Genomic DNA, 19959 nt, shown 5'->3' on the forward strand with positions numbered 1-19959 from the left:
CGTTTCCAGCAATGTAATATAGCTCTGAAACTCAACCTGTTAATACTGAGAATTAAAGCAAATAAAGCAACTGAATTTCATACCTTTTTTTTTTGCCAGCATGCGAGACCAAGGCCTCAGCAGTCTCCTTTAGAGAAAAGTATCTGTGCTGAACTCAAACATATCTACCTTTCGTATCTCTACACTGTCAGTTCTAAAAATAAGGCTCAAAAAGCTCCTCAGCAAGCCAAAAGAAATAAAACAACAGGCCCTGCTACTCTCCAGACAGCAAATGGCACCCAGGAAGATAAGTAAGACAAATCAGGTGTTTCATTTTTGTTTTTTTAAGCAAGGTGACAAGACACCAAGAAACCATGAGAGAACCAGAGCAGAGTCAGAGCTGTTGGCCCCGGGATCACAGCTGGTTTATTTCAATCAGTTTCAGATGTGCATGGAGCCCCAGAGCACCTCAGCAACTGCCCTGGAAATACCTGCTGGCAAACCAAAAGTGGGCCGGGGCCAGGCTCTGGGCGCATCTTCCCCTCCCACATCCCCAGCAACCCCCAGACAATGCCCCTGCGCCCCCCACCTGCACAGCACTGCCTGGTACTTCACTCAGCCACCCCCAAGTCACAGCCCGTGTGGACAGGAGCACAAGGGGCTGTTCTCCCACATGCCTGGGACCAAACCATCCTCTCCAAATCGTGGCATGGCATAGCACCTTATCCTGACCGGAGGTTAGCACAGAGGGCCGTCCCCACGGGGCACAAACCCCTGCTGCCCAGCGCCTCGGCCTCGCCTCGCCTCACCTCACCCGCCCACCCTGGCACAGAGGGGATGCGCACACCCACCTGATCTCAGAGGCCGAGGAGGCAAGCTGCAGCAGCTTTAAGGACGGCTGCGCCCCTGCTCCCACCGCGGGGCTCCTCCCGGCGGGGGAAGAGAGCCTCAACCCCCGCTACAGCCCCACCGCACACCCCTCGCCGCTGCGAAGACCCTTTCCAAAATGGCCGCCACCCACCATGGCCGCCCCGCAAGATGGCCGCCGCCCTCTCCAGCGACTCCCGACGGCCCCCGCGCGGCCGAGCCCGCCCGTCTTCCCCGGTGCGGCCGCGCACACCCCGCACCGTCCCGGCCCGGCGCAGAGAGGCAGACACGAGTCCCCGAGGCGCCATGCTTTATTCTCAGGGGTGGAGAAGAAAAGGAAGGGAGCTCGGGGGACGGGGCGGCCGAGGGGAGGGGAGGGGAGGGGAGGATGTTCGCGGGCAGGCGGCCCGGCGGGGCCAGGCCAGGCGGCACTAGCAGGAGGTGAAGGTTTTCCAGAAGAAGTTTTTGCAGGGGGCCTTGCGGTCCCGCTGCGATAGCTGGGCGAGACGCCCCAGCACCGCCCGCTCCTCCTCCAGCTTGCCCTCCTCTTCCACGTCCGGGGATGCTGCCTCGCGCCCCACATCCACACTGTCCAGCAAGCCTGCCAGCATCTTCAGGATGGCGTCTTTCCGGACTGTGCTCTGTTCCTGTGGGCAGAGAGCAGAGGAAAGTGATGGATGGAGGCCCTGTCCCCCACGGCCGTCGAGGCAGAGGGATGTTGCAGGGTGCAAACATCCCCCCTGGGGTCCTTTCTCGTTTCCCTGCCTCCCCTGGTGCCCTGTCCTCAGAGCTGATGCTTTTCCCATCGGCAGAGCTGTGCTGGAGCTCAGCAATCTGTGGCTGCAGTGGTCACTCCTCCCTTCTCAGGTCCCTTGTCCAGCTCAGCCGGCTGGACATCTTCACTAATTAAATTTCATTGAATGCCAAGCTGCCTTCTCTCTTAGTAAGCCCGTGCTCCCTTCACTGCTCTGACTGCCCAGCATCTGGTGTGGGAAGGTTGGGGAAGAGGCACAGAGTCCTGACCAATATTAAACTATGCGCACCAGGGGCTGCAACCTTCCCTAAAATGCTGAGAATGAAATGTAACAAAGGAGGGGGCTGGGTTGGTGGGGAGAGAGATACCCTAAGTATCTGGAGCAAAATATTTAATCAGTGGAGACAGGCAGCTTGTACTTCAAGAACAAGAACCTGTATTTCAATAGCCTGACCTCGGGGGAAGGCAGAATGAAAGAGGAGTTGCAGAGCTCCATCCCTTTGCCATAGCAGTATACGAAAGAGCATAGCCTGTGGTTTGCGGCTTGAGGGATTTCTGTCAGTAAGAAGCTGTGAGTTACCTTGTTTCTCTTAACTTTACATCCAGCATATCTGAGGAATTACCTCTTCCCTGAGTACTCCTGGTCTCTGTGACTCATTAGCAGAGACAGCTGGTACTGGACAAGCTGGGATGGATGGTTTGACAGGAACAGATCCTGTTTCCCATGCAGATGGGAATCTTGGAAGCACATTTCCACGTCACTTCTCACAAATGCCACGTTTACTGCTGGGACTGCTGTATCTATCCGCTGGCTCTGTCAGCACCAGCATTCGCTAAGGACCACTTGATGAGCAACTCAAAAGATTGATGAATACAGGCAGCAGCAATTATTTTGAGTTTAAGTTACAGAATGTTTATGGATATTTTTTAATCACTTTCTTAGCTCTATTAACTAACCTTGCTTCCACACAAGAGAAACTGAGGCACAGAAAAATCACATGCTATGTTTGTAGCAGAAGAAAAGATAACTTGTGCCCATCCTGATTCCTACTCCTGTGCTGCAAGTACAGAAATGTCTTGAGCCTTTGGGAGATGGACTGGGACTGGGGAACCCAGCTAAATGTGTCTCCTGGGCCATGTCTTCCTTGTAAGCTTCCTTCCTAGCTGTAAGTGCTATGTTTTGAAATAACCTGCTCCAAGCAGAGCCAGCAGCTTCAGACTCAGGGGTGGGGGAAGGCAAAGCTCAGCCTGCTGTTAGGGGATATTCCTTACGCATGATCAGCTGTGGCTGTTAGTGAAACTAGGCAGCTCTTCCCCCATTGCTAACATCCTTTCTGCTTATAGCTGTTCCTGAGCTGCAAGAGATCAAGAGTCTTTGGCAGCAGCTAGAGATCTTAGCACGGATGGGTTGCGGCACACCTTTGGGTAGCTGCTCAATTCCCTGTACTACATCCACCAGTGCGTCAGAATGCACAGATCTTTCTTTTGCATTGTTATGCATTTTATGGTGGTTTATATGTAAAATCCCGATATTCTTCATACTTAAAACATTTGTCTGAGTTACAGCAGTGGTGACTGTAGGGATTGGTTCCTAACAATCTATCTAACAATTTTTGAGTTTGTAGAATGCTCTAAAGGGAATCATTATATCTATTATATAATTATTTTGTAAGCAACAGCGTGTAGCAGACTAAGAGTCATCAGCATGTAGAAGACTAAGAGTCATTACACTTGAATTCATTTTTACCAAAGCCTTATTTAGCAATTTATTCCCTACAACTTGTTTCTTTTTTCCCCAGCAACTAGCATTTGCACCAGAAAGAGTTTACTTTTTAAGTACTGGATTTGTTATTGTAAGAATGTACAGCTGAAAGTTTACAGTTATCCCCAGAAGGGTTAATCCCAGCCAGCTGCAGAAGCCCTGATCTCTAACAGAATGCTAGTCCTAGCACCTCACACTGTGTACATTTCTTTCGTGCAGCCAGTTTTGTTGTTAATGGGATGTGAGCCCGCTCCTGAAGCGGTAAGACACTGATGGATGAGCTGGAGCCAACGCTAAGACAGAAAAAACGATGTGGATACGCACAAAGGAGAAGTTAGTGCCTTTGAAACCAACGTTGGGATCCTTCACTTCTCTGGGTAGCTCCTCTGCAGGACTGAAATAACAGCAGCCTTACAGATACAGCTGTGAACCGGACTGGCAGAGCGTGGGGTGACTAACCACAGCTCAGAGGAACATCAGGGATGGCAAGGAACATGCAGGTGAGAAAACTGCGGGGCGAGGGCAAACAGAACAGAGCACTTGCTTGTGATTATGTTATGCTATTGCTTCCTACCCCTTTGGCCTCTTAGGGAAATAGTCCAGCAAAACAAAGTTGTTATAGTGCTATAGCCATTATAATATTAGAGTTTTGCCAGTTGGTAGGATAATTACATTGCTATAATAAGTTCTGCCACTGCATAGAGCTGTGCTGGTTCAGAGTGTAATTATTCTAGCAGAACTATGTCAGTATAACTCCCCTTGTGAATACTACTCTGGAAAAAGCAATTTTATTCTGATATAATTACTTCATTTATTATTCCTCTGTTACTTTCCTACTGAACCCATCTTTTAAACATTTGCCCTTCCCATGAGTCCTATTTAAAATATCATCTCCCTTGATCATTTTACCAATTACGTATCTTTTCTCTCCCTCCCTAGTACTCTGCTTTATTCTCTCATGCTGTACTCTTTCAGCAATATTATTTTCTCCTTTTCCCTCTGCTCTCTGCTCTGTTCTTTTTGCCAGTTTTTGCTTAGTTCAGAATTCATTTTTGCAGCTCTCTGGCATCTGCCCTGGTATCTTTCCTAAATAAACTGGCTAGTAAGCTGTAGTAATAGCCCATGCTTCAGCAGTGCATGAAGCTGTAGTGCCTGGAATATAGAGGGGTGGAAGAGTTGTTTGCATCAGGTAAAGCCTAATTGCCCTTATTACCCCTCCCCTGGCTCCAGCCTGCTTCTGTGTGCCCCCACCTCACCCAGCTCCCGCACAGGGTGCATTATACTCACCCTAGTGTTCTGTATTGCGAGTCTCTCTTCTCCGGGCAGTGCAGTGGCTCTCGCACTCCACACCAGCAGCAGAACGGACACCAGGCTGGCCACCAGCTGCATGATGTACAGGCTGTGACTACTGTGCTGAATGAGGAAGACTGGGAGAGGGAGCTGTTTCTGGGCTCTCTTCTGCCTCAGACAATGGCTGCAGCCCCTTTTATAGCCCTCCCCCTAGCCCAGTGGGTGACGCAAACAATTAAGTCTATATCAAAGGCAAATTAGACTTTGGAGAGGTTGTTAACACTTGGCTGCTTGAGTGGGATACTTCAGTGCCTCTGGGCTTTCCATGTGCCAGACCTGCAGAGACTGAGGAAGCAAAGGTTTGGGACTCTCCAGTAACATGCTGTTTCTTCACTCTGAGAAATTGTAGGCACTATGTGTGCCTCTCCTAGTTAGCTGAATTCTGCTTGGGAACATAACGTTGGCTAGAATAGGCCACCAGCTTGCACAAACCTCTGGCCAATGCTGAATGATTCAGAGGGAAGAGGTAAAACTTCTGGCCACCAGTACTTAGATATGGGCTTGGACCCTCAGCCTCTGTGTCCCAACAGCTCCAGACTCTAGGGGTATTTGGAGCCGGATCTCTGCATCCAGTGATGCATCTCACTGTGGAATGCCAGTATGCGTGGCTTTCCCTGTATGGTAACATGGGGACACAAGCTGCAGCTATGCAGTAATATAAAGTGTTGCAAATGTACATAAGACTACCTGGAAGCCAGATGGGGGTTACTGGTTTTTGTTCCTAGTATTCTTTCAATACGTCTTGAACCTATCCCAGAGGTATAGGTCAACACAGTGAATCCTGACTTGGAGATGTTGTGTTTAAATGTATTAAAGTGAAAACAAAGTACTGAAAGGCTGGGCAGAGCTGGAGCTGCTCTGCTCAGTGAGGCTTCAGAAAAAGGCTCATGGTATGCTGGCACTGACTGCAGGCTGCTTGGAGTAAGTTCCTACCATTTCTGATTTCCCGTTAGCAGTTGTTAATAATGCTTCTCCCTTTGCCCAAAAGGCTGTCCCACCAGTGAGATTGGTTTGTGGGCCAGCAGAAGGTGCTATTAAGCACTGCTATCTGCTTTGCATTGTCCCCATCATGCGGGGATGGCATCCACTGTCACATGCCTGTGAGATGCAGAGACAGAGCTAAGATCCCATCTCACCACTAGCCCTTTCTGCAGAAGCACTTGCCTCAGGGCAGGTCCTCTTCTGACCCTAACAACCAATGACAGTCAAAAGGTAAATTGTTATCCTAATTTAGCACAAAAAAACCCACAGGGAGGTGACTTGGCCAAAGGGATGCTGTGGCAGAACTAAGAACAGAAGGCAGAAAAACCTGTTCCCCACTTCTACTGCTTACCAGCATTACAGTTCCTGGAAACAGCATGATGAAGCTTTGCCTGCAAATAATCCAGCTCCTAATGCCAGTTACACCACCCTGGATGCTCTTGAGGGAAAAGATGCCATCACTTCCATGCATATTTGAAAAGAAATGCTGGATTCCCTCACTGAAAGGTATAAAGAAAAAACCTTTTCTGAGTCATATGGACTTGTGTGGAAAGGTGACAATCTAGCAATTTCTAAAAATGAATTTTCCTCAGTAAACTTTGTAACCTCATTGTTTCTCACCTCCCCCCCTCCCCAAGAGCTGGCTTCCATGCACCAGTTTCAGATGAAACATTATCTGTTTCCTTTTAAACTGATCTTGCTAGTTTATCAGAATTGCTGTTAGCCCTTCGTAATGGATTCTGTCAAACACTGCCCAGCCAGTCTGGGGCTCGAGACAGAGAGCAGTGAAGTACCAGGCTCCAGCAAGCAGACAAATCACAGGGACTTGCCAAATGACCTGCAGCTGATTTGCTCCAGGAGAGGGAAAAGTGGGAGAATAGCAAATGGAGAAAGCACACTTGGCTGCTCAAGAGGAACGAAGGGCAGGTACCTGTGAGTGTGAGATGTGCCTGGGCTGACAGGCAGGCAGAAGGTGAATCCCGTACTGGTGGTTATGAGGCAGGACTAAACCTCGTGGGCCTACTAGCCCAAAAGCTACACAGGCAGCAGAAGCAGTGCAGCCAGGTCTCCATGCTGGGGGCCATCTGGTCTAACCAAACTGCTTGTTCTAATAAATATGGTTTTGTTTGCAGCTTTGCCTTCTGAATGGGCTGTTTTCTATAATGCTTCATTGAGCAAATGGGGTCACAAGTATGACAATACTCTTCTACCAAAACAGGGACGATGTGCTGAGCCAGAGATCAGCTTCTGGGGAGGCCCACAGGGATGTAAACAGTGACCAGGCTGCTGTGAATCTGTCCTGGGATTAAAGGGCAGTAATAAAATAATTGTTACCTCTTGAGGGAGTTGGCTTTGGAGAGAGTTTCTGCCAGCACCAAACCTGTGGCCCCGCTGACAAGCACAGCGCAGCCAAAACCTGTACTTCTAGCCTGGGCAAGGCTGGGTGTCTCTTCCCAGCTGGGAGGGAGGAGAATAGGGACACATCAAAGCACTTACACTCTGGTGCCCACAGTAGGACTGAATCTCTAAATCCAAACAAGTTCCCTCCGGGCTCTGCTACAGCATCCCTCAATATCAGATGCCTCTTTTCCAGATTCCTCCATCTTCCCTAGTGCCCTCCCCTTTCCTCACATTCCCTCTGCTGCTTCCCCTACATTAGTCTGTCCTCCTCAAACTCTAGTCCTCTGGCCCCTTTGCAGAGACCCTGCTGGTTCTGCTACCACCGCTGCTGACCATCTCCCCACCATAGGCTATAGCACCATCTCCTTTTCCAAAGGAAGTAAAACAACTCTGTGGTGATAAAATTTCCTCTTTTTAGTAACTGGAAAGAGTTCAACATATAGCACCAGGATTGTTTGTCATTCCTACTGTTCCCTATTCCCTGTTGTCTTGGCTGTCTGACCTTTAAGAAGGCCCCAATTATTCTTTTTGCCAACCCTTAAATGCTTATCACTTCGTACAGGGAAAGTTAAAGGTCTTCCCTTGGAGGAATAAACATTTCTGACAATTCTTTCCTTGATCTCCTCTTACCGTTTTCTCTCTCTGTTGTCTGACTCACGCCTTTAGAAGTCTTCTTCCTTGATGCTCTCTTTCGTCCAGAGTTGCACATGGTCTGAGTGGGTTTCTACCACTTTACAGTGAAGGTAGATCTATCCGAAATCAGCATGCCCGTGAACACATCCATGGGAGCCTGATAAGGGTGGGGATGCTCCAGAAGGAAGTTCAGCATACAGTAACTTGAAAAGGCCTGGCTATCCAAGGATTTTGGCTCACAGTTAGCATGGCTTCAGCAGACATGTAGAGTGGGTTCAGAAGTACAGCAGAATATGCTTACACAATCACATAAGACAACCTCCATCTTTTTGTGATTAAAGGTGCACAAGCAACATGCAATGGGAGAGGTTTTATCTTTCAAGAAAGAGGTCCCTGACCTCTCCTCAGTGCATCTGTACAGCCGTGAAGACTGGGCATTGCTGGAATACAAAAGCTAAGACTATGCCTGGCACCAAATACCACATTAAGGAATGAGATAATTTCTCAATTGCTTTCCTCTATGGCCTGGATATTTGCCATCTTCTGCCCATTTGTTGCCTGGTCTGGGTTCAGATCACCATGTCTTGAAGCACGTAGCAGAATTGCATCAGGCTTCCAGAACAAAGTCTGGTTCCCAAAGGTGAGGCACTCAGCTGCAACTGAAGGGAGGGCTCAAATGCTTCTGCTTTCCTGTCACTGGAACCCTTTCTCTCTGCCCTCAAGAGTCCCTAGTTGCAAAGGCCAATGCAATAAATAAAGCAATAGTCAGCTGACAGTTGTGAGCCTTCCTGGAAGGGGAAACCAATTTGTTCACAGGCCTGAAATCACAGCTCATTTATCAGGCCAGGCTTGCAGTATTCCCTCGCACTGCGCTCCCCAGGGGCCTCCGAGAAGCATGCAGGTGGCCGTTCCAGCCACGGCTTTTCATCGGCACTAATCTAACAAACCCAAGGAAGAGACTGCGTGAGTGTGGGCTGGAGCCTACTGCTCCCGCTCATCTCTGATAAGAGCTGCAGAGCAGGTGCAGGGAGGAGGAGGGGAATACCGCAGGGATGCTGCTGTCAGAGCACGCACGACTACAAGCCTGTTACAGCTCTCTAGGGAGGTGGAGCGGGGGGAGTTGTGCTGCCTTCTCTGTCTGTTGACCCCAAAGGGACTGCAGGAGGATGAAGGGAGGGTGAGCATAACGCCTCAGTAGTATGCTCAAAACCTTTTTTCAAAATGCATGCAAAGTTAAACATTTCAGTTATTCCACCAAAATGTTCCTCAAAAATAACTACTTGCTATGAAACACTTCTCTTTCAAAATACCTCTGTTTTCCACTGAAAATGTTTTGCCCAGCTCCAAGTAGGAGACACATCTGGCTGTGAAACAGGCTGAGGATGCTTGGGGTTACCGCCTACTGACATATAAACTGACCTCTGTTATACCAGACTTGTCCCTTTAGTGGCAAGATGGGCTGGACAAGACTTGGACAGAAATGTTTCTTCAGCATTTGGATTTCCTGAGGGATTGCATATACACAGCACCTTGTGGGAATTCAGTCAGAAAGAGCTCACCAGGGATGTTAACATGCAGGACTGCGAGACTGCCAGCACCGCAGAAGGGACCGCTCGGCTGGGAGAGCTTTAAACAGGAATTCACGTGCTCCAGATAGCGTGGGGTTCTGGTTACTCCTCTCCTACAGCTGAAGGGGGATGAAACACATGCAGGGTCATCGCATACATCATCTTGCCCTTAACCCTGGCGCACAGAATTAGTTTTGTTAAGCAAACTCCTTCCCGGAGATGCCCGGCCGTGGGCTGCTGCAGCAGCCGTTCAGTACCAAGGAGAGGGCAGCCCCCTCCTGCGGGGTCCCTGCTCCAGCCAGCCCTTGGTCCTCACCACTGGCACTTCAAACCCGTCAGCCACGGAGCTGGCGTCCTTGAAAGGCCTGCCGCTGAGATCCCTAACATTCATAACAATCCCCCCTGCCTTTAACTGCTTCACACATCACTGTGCTATAACTGAGGTTCCCTGGCTCTAATTCCCTACCTTTTGCATATTTTAAAAACACTGAACTCCATCCTATACAGGACCAAGAGAGAGCGTCACCTAGACTTCTCAGTATTTAACTTGGTTAAATTTCTCACTTAACTTTTTAACATTTTGTCTGACTTTTGCTAGACCTGAGCTGCTGTTTCACGCTTTTGTCCACACTTTTCCCTCTTCTTCCCCCTCCATTTTATCAAAGGAACTTTCCTCTCCCTGAACTTGGTGGCACTCGTTATTACTTTTTTGACTGTTTGCTTACTGAGGCTGCTGTTCTCTGATGAAAGATGAATTGTCATTCTTCCTTCAGCAGTCTCTTGCTCCAGCCAAGCTCCATCAATAATTCAGCCAGGCCTCGATAACATTAGCTCTGGATGAATACGACACTCATGCCAATTAACTGGCTGAAAGGGCTCAAGAGATACAGGCAAGAGATTTCTCTTAATTTTTTAAGCTCTTTTCTGAACTTCTAAAAATTGAGTTAGTTCAACGAGTAAAGCACAGAGCAGGGAGTCTGACACAGCTCAAAGGGCACCAAGAGGCTTAAGCAATTGATGTGCTAAAGCCCATCAGGCTCTGTTCCCTCACTTGTCTCCACCTGCTCTGACTGATAGTACATTGTACGTTACTTGGGACAAAGCCTATCCCCGTTCATATGCTCCTAGCTTAATAAGATGCTGGAACATGACTGCAGCATGTCTAGACAAACATCATCTTTGTGGATCTTTGCTTATGAACAGCCTTGCTTGACTAGCCTTGGGCAAAAGCCAGCTAAATCTCAGAAAAAGTTCCTCAAGTATTTTAGTTGCCCACCTGGAGACACTGCAAAGATTGCTTTCAAGTGTTCAGTGCTCAATTCTATGAGGCCCCATTAGTTTTCTCCTGTTGGGCATTGCCCAAATCACCAGTCCCTTTTCAGTCCCTAGCGTCCTTGGCCACAGCAGCCTGCAGCATAACAGCTCAGACCTCATACATTTGTGGAAGGGATAATGAATCTGTAGACACAATTGCCTGAGAGATGACTGCCATGCCAAATACCATCCTAGCAGCTTAAACAGCATGTAGACCTTGTGGCAGCTCTCAGCACAGGGGTGACTCACAGTCATAAAGTGCTCAGAGCTGCTCAGATGCAACTAGCTATACATGCACAAACTCTTGCTCCCTGTCTTGCTGCATTGTTAATGAGTGCTTGATTCAGGCACTGATCTCTGTCTTCACCTGTTGCAAGGCACTGAAGTATTTGAAACTGCCTGTGAAGAACAGCGATTTGGCATGACTCGGAAACTATATATAGGACCCTATGGACAGAGCATGTGCGACTTAGATGGCAAACAGCCTTGTCTTCCTGCTCTCATCGCTGGCCACTCACTGAACTTACAAATTCGGAGAGAGCTCAGAGAAACAGAAGGAATAATTAGCTGTGTGGAGGCTAGTAACAGGTTTGAGGAAGCTCTTTCCCTCCTGGGCATTGCTGTACTCACCAAAGGTGGGTGGAAGGCTTGAACTTGTTACTAGTTGGCAGCTGCTCTAAGGCCTTCCTGGACTACAGTCCTGATCTTGATTCCCATTCCAGGGGAGAGAAAGTGCCAGAGGTAGTTTTCTGTCAAGGATGAAGGGCTGAATGGGGTTCAGGTCCCACAGCAATTTAAACCCGAGTAGCTAGAACCAGCCTCCATTACTGGAGTAAAAATACAAGAGCTGAGCAATGAAAATGCCTCAATAGCCCTAACTGATCAGTAGCTGTGGGAGAAAGGAGACAGCTACCCAGACAATTAAAGAGACAAAATGGGTGTAATCTTCTGAACGCAAGAATACAAAGGAGATCCAGACTCAGCTCCACAGCTTAGCAATGCTTTGTAAACCCTTATGACCACAAAGAAGCTCTACTGATACTGGTAGTAGAAGGGGGCATTGGGAAAGAAGTGGTAGGTCTCATCAGAAAGGGGAGAAAGTAGGAGGGTTGGTAGTGACACTACACAAGTCCCTTGCTGTAGGCATGCAGTGGCTTTACCACCTATGCTGTTTGTAGGGTCACAGTTATGGTAAAGCTCAACCCCAACCTTTGCAAAAGTCTGCTCCTTCTTGTTTTCTCTTACCAAGCCAAAAAGTCTCCCGCAGAAGGAGCTTTTTTGTCTTCTCCTGATGCCACCTAGCGACTGTTCCCAGCCTGTTCAGCTTGAGTTCAGTACTTGGTTCAGGCCCTCGGAGCCACTAAGCCACCGCAATTTTTGCAGAGGAAAGGATGGTGCAACTGAGTGGGGCCCACGATTGACAGGAATTATGTGACGCTAGCAGGGAGATGGGCAGCTAGAAAACAGCTTGGAAAGCTGTACCAGGGGCAGCATTTGGACTAGAGAATAGCTTGGATAGAAGGTACTGACTTCTGCAGCACAGAGGATGACAGAAGCTGGAGCTATTATGCAGTCAGGTTACAATACAAAACATGCAATGGGATCACTCTTCCAAGCTTATTTTTGATGGTAACTTGTCATCCCTAGAGACAAGGGAGAGAGGAAGTCAGACCAACTACAGAGCACCCCTGGATGTGTTCTGACAAGCACAGCAAACTTGAGGATCTCTGTTTCCACCCCCACACTCCCCCCAAAGAAGCACACCAACCCACACTGATGTCACCTTAACCAGAGCCCAGTGTTTAATTGATTGCAAGGGAGTGACAACTGCACAGTGGTTGGTACGGAGTCTTTAAAACAAAAGTAAAGAAGTGGAGGCAGATCCATCTCACAACAGAGTACAACGAAAAACAACTTATGCATCTGGGGATTCTGGGGGCAACATTAGAAATAATGATGCCTCCTAAGGACTAGCAAATACCCCAGGCCTAAGGCATCTCAGCATGACTGAGATGAGAGATTTGTCAGCACAACTGACTCCCGAACATCAGTACTTAACAGCAGGCAATGGATCTAAGGTTTGTTTTTTATATATATATATTTATATTTATATATATAAAGCGCCTATCACCATATTGATAAACATTCTTTGGAACCACTCTGACAGCAGAGGTAAGAACAGGAGTCAGCCTGTCAGTACCTCAGCACTTCTGTTTCCAACCAATTTAAAAAAAAAAAAAAAAAGCCACAAGACTTTGCTGCCAGCCTGCCTGGCTGGTGTTTAATACTGCTACTCCATCAGGGTTGGAGGGAGACCTATTGTGAATGGCAGCAGTTTGCACTGTGACTTCTCCAACTGTGCTGCAGAACAGTGCAGGTGTTGCAGAAGGGCAGTGGGACGTGAAGGCTCAGACCCGTTACCAGTCAAAACGTCTCAGCAGCAGGGAGCTCCTACTAGGAGAGAGCAAGCTAACTTTGTGCACAAAGCTCTCGCTCTCTGTGCTTAAGGCCGAGTCAGTGACCCTTCTGGACTCTTCCCAGGTTTCAGGAGATCACCAGACAAATACGTGTCAGTTATAAATACATCATGTCAGTTGCAGGGGGTGGAGGTGGGAGGGGGGCACAGGGAGGGGAGAATTTAGAATGGGTGCAGGGAGGAGAGAAAGGAAAAAGACATCTTACGTTTCCAGCACTGGAAAGAACAGTTTTGACCTCACGCAATAAGTCACTGGACCTTTTCAATAGTCTTATCTGGCTTATGCCCATAACACATCATCAAAGGGAATGTTGGCTGGCAAAGGGTTAAACAATCCCACACAGTGGAGAGCAAATCTGCAGTCTGCTGGGAAGGTCCCAACCACATCACTGACGATCTCAGGGTCCAACTTGAAGGAAGGAAGCAGCTTCTCAGTCTCACACATCACTCAGGGCCTGGAGACAGCCAAAGACAAAAAAGTGTCATGACGAATCTGCTGCAGCTCTACCAGTCCTCAACAGAAATACGGCTCTGAAACACAACCATGGCATCTGCCTTCATCCCTAGGACACTCCAAGGAGGTTTTTTCTGGAACCTGCAGTCGCAACCCAGTGAGGAGATGACAGAATGATGCAGAAATACAGACTATCCTTCAAGAAGGCAGACTGAACTACGCTAGAGCATCCCTTCTTTACCCTCTGGTTTGCGCTAGAAACCACAACCACGTATTATCTAAGACACTTGGAGCTTTCCAATGGGAAACACCAGTTCTGCAGACTCTTGGACTTAGTTTTGGTAGGTGAAGTGATCTGCCATCGAGGCATGGGACATCAACCCAAAGAACAGTTCCAAACTGAACTCCAGTCTTCCCAGGCTGACTCATACTCTGCTATGTCATACAAAATGCTGTCCTGCTCTGACTTGCCCACAGAAGCCTTTAGGGCTGCAGGAAATCCTCAGTCCTGTGTACTCCCACTCCTGCCAAAGAAAAGTCATACCTCATCCCTGATGGAGGAATAGCAGCACAGCCTTGCTTACCTTCCGTGCAAACTCTGGCAGAATGAAAGCTGCCCGGTGAATGTCAGAGTTGTAGTATTTCAGACTCCTCTCCTCTACTTGTTGCTGTGAGAGCTGCTGCACAGGCTCCCGGAAATTTGTGTTCTGCAAAAAAGAAGTCAGGTAGCTCTGTAGCGTTTGGTACCAAGCAAAAGGCTCTGTGACAGGCATCGTGATTCATGGCAGAGAACCAAGAAGACTCGCAGGAAAACAGATGACTTTCTGTTCTAGTATGAGGTCAAAGGTTCCGCACAGCTCCAGCCCCAAGGGCTGGAGTTTACACTCCGTACCTCGGGTGACTAGCCCTTATTCACAGATGTCAGTGTATGAGGTCAGACTGCATGTGAGCCATGTGCCAGATGAAGCTGTCAGATTGTGCCTGAGCATCTAAGAAGCAAGGCTTTTGCTCTTCAGAGCAGAATCCACGTCTGCATTAAGTCAGGCACAGTGCATGCTGCCAGTGCCCCAGATAAATCAAATACAGCAGCAGAAGTGCCGCTGGCTCCCTAAACCAATGTGACAGTTGCATTACAGGCTTGCTGTAATGCAGCAGACTGGGAAGAGAGCATACCTCAGTGGTCTGACAGTTACCAGCCGACATCCTAACACTGACTCTCACTTGGAGGCCTCTGTACGAGCAGATTACCAGTCACAAGCTGATTCTTATCAAGCAGGTCCCTACTTTATAACAGCCAACATCAATAAGCCAAAGCCTTAACAGGCTCTGGAAATTGGTAGTAGCTTTCTCCTTTCCAAGTTTGTTGTACTAGAGAGAAAACCATGTCCTTTTCTAAGGCAACTGGTTACATTACTGGTCAATTCTGCACTTCGTTCAGCACTGAGCAAGCTGCAGTGCAGCTCTGGGGCCCTGGGCTGGCAGAGCCGGGGCCCAGCATGACTCTAGAGGCCCCACAGCTGGGAGAGCTCAGTGCCACAGCTCAAGCTCTGTAAGGCACAGCCTGAGGCAGGCTCTGGAGGTGCTTTCAGGGAGTGGAAAAGGGCACTTCAGGTGCCTGAAACTCACCGGGTTCTTGCTGCAGAGCATGAAGCCAATCTGCCCGCTGGGATACGTGGGGATGGTGCAATAGGCATATTCCACAACAGGGAACAGAGACTTGCAGAACTGACGCATCTCCTTAATGAGATCCAGGTGCAGCCACTGGCACTCACCTACAGGGAGAAAGGAAGACAGGATGCAAGGTGAGAGCTGCCCCTCTTCTCTGCACAGGCCTGTGCCAGGTTAACAGCGGTTCCAAGTCCAAACCTGCTCTACGCCGCACAGCTCATGTGGTTTCAAAGGCAAGATAAGACCCTTACGCCAGTTTTACTAAGCGCAGTCCAGCAGTTAACGAGTTGACGTATACAGATCAAAAGCGCTCCTGTACCTGGGAGCTGAAATGGATTTCACTCCCTGCGTCATGTCTCCCCAAGAAGAGAGTCCCCTTTGTGCCTCACACCTTGCCTGCAACAATCTGGCATCAGCCTCTGCCTAGAGACAGCATCCTCACCTTGGCAGCAAAGAATCCCATCTTCTCGCAGGGCTGTCTTCATCAGCTGGTAGTAAGATTCTTTGAATAAGCTTTCTGCAGGACCTGGGAGAAAAGTAAAGAGATATGTCGAGAGAGAGACTAGGACGGTAGGCTTCTGAGAGTTTCCCGAATGCCCAGGCTGCACAGGGACTGCACTGGTAAAGAGACATTTCAAATGGCTTTTCAGTGATCGCAAGTGTTGGAGATAATCTGGAAGCAAAAAGTTTTGACCCTGGGCGAACCCCAGCCTGCACCTAGCACAGCAAAACCATCAGGATCTTAGCTTTGCTCAATAGCAAGCCCAGGACATTTATCAAAGAAAGTCCTAGCAGCTGCCTCCTGCTTCAGTGAGCATTTTTTAAACTGAACTCCTGCTCCAAACTGCCTTTTAGAGATGCCTCTCTGTGTTGACTATAGCAAGAGTGAAGGTGACTCAGGCACTCATCGTTAGGCCCCTAAAATGAGGTGCCATAACTGTATTTGGTCCCTCTCTACCTCAGTCTTCCCCTTCAGAAAGACAGCAATCTCACTACAGCCATCTTTAGGTTAGGTACCTACACCAACAGTGTGTGAGCCACTGCTTCATTAGCGGGCACGTGTGCAAAGCTGTCTTTGCCAGCATAGTGCTGTATCCCCCATGGGATTACTGGACTCAAGGATCAACTCTCTGTCAGAAGCAATAGCTGCTGGAGTTGAATTTTGAGGAGAGAAACATGACAGCTGGCTTGAAGCCTTGCTAATACAATTTTCTGGTCTTCATCCTTCCCTTTCTCTACCAAAAGAACCAAGTCAGTGACAGTCTTTTCACTTGAAAGGAGCCTGGGCAGGCTGGCATTACTCCCAAGAGGTAGGCAGAAGAGAAAAGGAGGAGGAGTGTGGAAAGCAGTACCCTTTTATGGCCAGAATTCTTACCCATGGGGTCAGACGAGTCCGTGATAATCACATCAAAGGCTTCTTGATTTTGTTTCATGAACTCAAAACCGTCTCCCACATGCAAGGTCAGCTTAGCGCTGGAATACCCCACTGCCATCCCTGGGAGGTATTTCTTAGATACCTGGATCACATCCTGCAACACAGAGAGCACAAGTGGGTCAGCAGGGGCTACAAGGAGCTACTTCTCAGGCTACTGTGCAGCTGTAGCTAAAAGAACAGCACAATGAGTCATTTCCTTCCATGCCTTCAGCACAAATCCGACTCGCTAGCTAGATCCACAAGAGCTGTCAGCATCTTTAGCCAACAAGCTACGCTCAGCCCTTTCCTATGGCCTCAGGGTTCAGTGACACTGTTGGTCTGTCCTTGCCAAACTCAACAAGAAGAACTTGGAGCTTCAAAAGCTCCCGGAGGAACTAAGAGAATACGATTACAGATCTAACTCCTCTGTGCTCCTTTTCCCTGCGGACATCACTTGCAGAAGTGATCTCAGCTAAAGACTTTTTTTTTTTCTTCCTAAATAAAACCATGCCAGCAGGTTTCTGGATGCAAGATGAGAAATATCCCCACCTCTGCTCTGTAGTCATTATATCAATCCCCCCCATGATACAGTTTTGTCTCTAAAACAGTTAGACAGCCACTGCCCTAGGCCCAGCAATTGTACTGAACACTACCAGCTTCTCACAGCTGGCAGAGACAAAAAAAATATGCTGGTGTCAGGCAGTGCTTGTTCAAAACCAGGCACATATGCCTACTTAGCTTGGCAGACAGAGTACACAGTCTCATATAGCAGCGTTTCCCATTCCTAATACAGCCTTGCTTTGAGAAAACAGCAAAACTTTCTAAGAAAGTAAAATATCAGAATAAACTGACCGAGAGGAAGAGGACCAGCCCATCTATCATGGAAACAAATACCCCCTGCTTATTTCCTGCTTTCAGTCGCAGGAGACTGCTTAACAAAGCGACCATCCTCCTCTGGCAGGAGCAGCACTCTGTTCTGCATCGAAGGAGAGGGAAAAGCAGCACCTTCACAAAGCCAGAGCTCTCCTTCTCCAGATCCCATGCTTGGCCCACGCTGGCCTGGAAGGGCCTCTACCGTACGTGTGTGAAAGAAATCACACGAAAGAGGCAGCCAGCTGCCACGTAGATGACTCGTAAGGCAAAGAGGTGGCGCTGTCAGTGTCACGCCAGCAGAACCAGCAGCAAATGCACTCGCTACTGACAAGGGACAGCAGGTGAAGAAGCAGCAGCTCCCGTGGATGCTGTGAAGTAGGGCTGCTTTTTGTTGGGCAGCCCGCCCGTCTGACCGAAGCCCCGGGGCACCTCCACGCAGCTGGGAGCCCAACGCACCTCATCGATTTCACACTGCACCACGGACTCCACGGCTGGGTGTTTCACCACTTCTCGCAGCACTCCCCCGTCGCCGCCACCGATGATCAGCACCTGGGAGAGGAGAGGGCAGAAAACCGGCCATCAGCGGGGTCGGCTCATGGGAGAACTTTCATGGCACGGCCTAAAGAGGATGGCTTGAAACCCAGCAGCCCTCCGGGCTCGTCCTGCCCCGGCGCTTGGAGATGTGCTCCGGGGGGGCCCACGGGGGCTGCCTGCAACGCCTCTGTCAAGCGCAGAGCGTAGGTACGCCAGAAACGACGGCCCATGCCAGCCTCTCGCCGCGGCAGCCCTGAAGGGGCCGGTTGGGAGGACGGGGGCCGGTCTGCGGGCCCCAGGGCCGGCTCACGGGCCCCGGCTGGGGAGACCCCGCGGAGGGGGCCGGGGACGACTCACCTTGCGGGGGTCGGGGTGGCTGCAGAGGGGCAGGTTGGCGATCATTTCCTGGTAGGAGAACTCGTCCCGCTCCGTGCACTGGATCACCCCGTCCAGGACCAGGACGTTGCCGTAGGTGGTGCTGGGCAGAGCGGGGAAGCGGGGTTGGATCCGGCCCGCGCCCCGGGCCCGGGGCCGCGCTCCCCCGCCCCCTCCCAGCGCCGCCAGGCCCCACCGCATGGCGCTGAGCGCCGCGCCCCCTCCGCCGCCGCCGCCCTCCCGGCCGCGCCGCACCTGCGGAAGACGAGTATCTCCTGGTAGCGGGAGCGCTGGTGGTGCAGGAGCTCCTCCACCTGCAGCGACATGGCCTGCCCCGGCCACAGCCGGCACGTCTCACGGAACCAGCCCTCACGGATCAGCGCCGCCGCGCCGCGCTCCATCCCGGCCCGGCCCGGCCGCCGCCGCCGCCGCCGCCTGACCCCGCCGGCGCGGGAGCCGAGCAGAGGGGCCCACGCGCCGCCCCGCCCCCGGCCGCCAGCGCGCGCGCCGCCGCACCCTCATTGGCGGGCCGCACGCCGCCGCGCCCCCATTGGCGCAGGGGCGGCGGTGACGCCGGCGCCAGCAGGGTAGGACGGCCGGCGCCCCGCGGCCACGTGGGGCGGCGCGCTCGGAGCGGAGCCGCTCCCGCCCCGGCGGTGAATAGGGCGCGTCCGTCCCCGTCCCCCCCGCCCCCCCCGCGCCTGGGCTGCCGTGCCTCCGCGCCCGGCCCGGGCAGGGGGCGGCCGGCTCCCCTCGCCCCGCCGCGACGGCCCCCTCCGCGCCACAATGGCTGAGCCCCGGCGGCGGGCACCGCCGCAGGCGGGCGGAAGACGAGGCGCTGCCCGAGCGCTCGGCAGAGCTCCACCGCCTGCCGAAACGCCAAGTGACCAACAGCGTTCGGCAAAAAGTCTCGTTTTAAGGGTAAAGACAAGGCCTTTGGGAAAGGGAGCGAGATCCGTTGGTCAGCGCCGTGACCAGTAACCCAGGAAGCAGCTCTGCCACCGATTTAATGTGGCTTCAAGCTAAGTCACATCAGCCCTACCCTTCAGTACTCCCGCCTGTTAAACTGTAATGTTGCTTACCTCTTTCACAGCAGCATTACCAGCCTTCAGTTGTCAGCATTTAGAATAAGCTCTGCCATCCATCCATCCAATTATGGGCTGACACTCCTTCTACAAAGACTTCAGGATAACTCACTATGGGTATTTAAAACTTTGAAATGTTAGTATAGCTGTACTGAGATTCAGTTGCAGCACAGAACCTCACTGGCTTTCCCCAACGCAATACTGCACTCCGTTTTTACCTTCTACCTAATGCTATTGCTTTCACTCTGTGGTGAAACCACTGGTCTCTGATCCAAAAGTACCCTAACTCTTTTTTTCCCTTAAAATAAAATCTTTGCTTAAAAGTACACAAACACTGCCAGGTAAACACACTCATTTTTCATATTACCTTGTCTTGTAAGAGATGAGCTGTGCAGTTCAATTTGTAAGCAAGGTCTAACATAAAAGACAGCCTGGCCTTATTTCCTCCTCTGGACTGCTGGAGTTTGAGTC

At 50.4% G+C, this 19959-nt stretch overlaps 2 protein-coding genes across 2 annotated transcripts; both read right to left on the bottom strand.

Annotated features, from left to right (window-relative positions):
* Nucleotides 1-1277: 1277 nt before the first annotated feature.
* Nucleotides 1278-4751, bottom strand: CORT (cortistatin). The gene is made up of 2 exons (XM_050909618.1): nt 4650-4751; nt 1278-1493 (listed from the first exon to the last, which is right to left on the bottom strand). The coding sequence occupies exons 1-2, from the start codon at nt 4749-4751 to the stop codon at nt 1278-1280; spliced, it is 318 nt and encodes a 105-aa protein (XP_050765575.1).
* Nucleotides 4752-12860: 8109 nt separating this feature from the next.
* On the bottom strand, nt 12861-18804 carry SRM (spermidine synthase). Its single transcript, XM_050909459.1, has 8 exons — nt 18659-18804; nt 18386-18506; nt 17951-18043; nt 16583-16736; nt 15650-15733; nt 15166-15311; nt 14124-14246; nt 12861-13540 (listed from the first exon to the last, which is right to left on the bottom strand). The coding sequence occupies exons 1-8, from the start codon at nt 18802-18804 to the stop codon at nt 13523-13525; spliced, it is 885 nt and encodes a 294-aa protein (XP_050765416.1). The 3' UTR covers nt 12861-13522.
* Between the last annotated feature and the right edge of the window lie 1155 nt (nt 18805-19959).

This window comes from Gymnogyps californianus, chromosome 21, assembly GCF_018139145.2.
Source record: "Gymnogyps californianus isolate 813 chromosome 21, ASM1813914v2, whole genome shotgun sequence".
Lineage (NCBI taxonomy): Eukaryota > Metazoa > Chordata > Aves > Accipitriformes > Cathartidae > Gymnogyps > Gymnogyps californianus.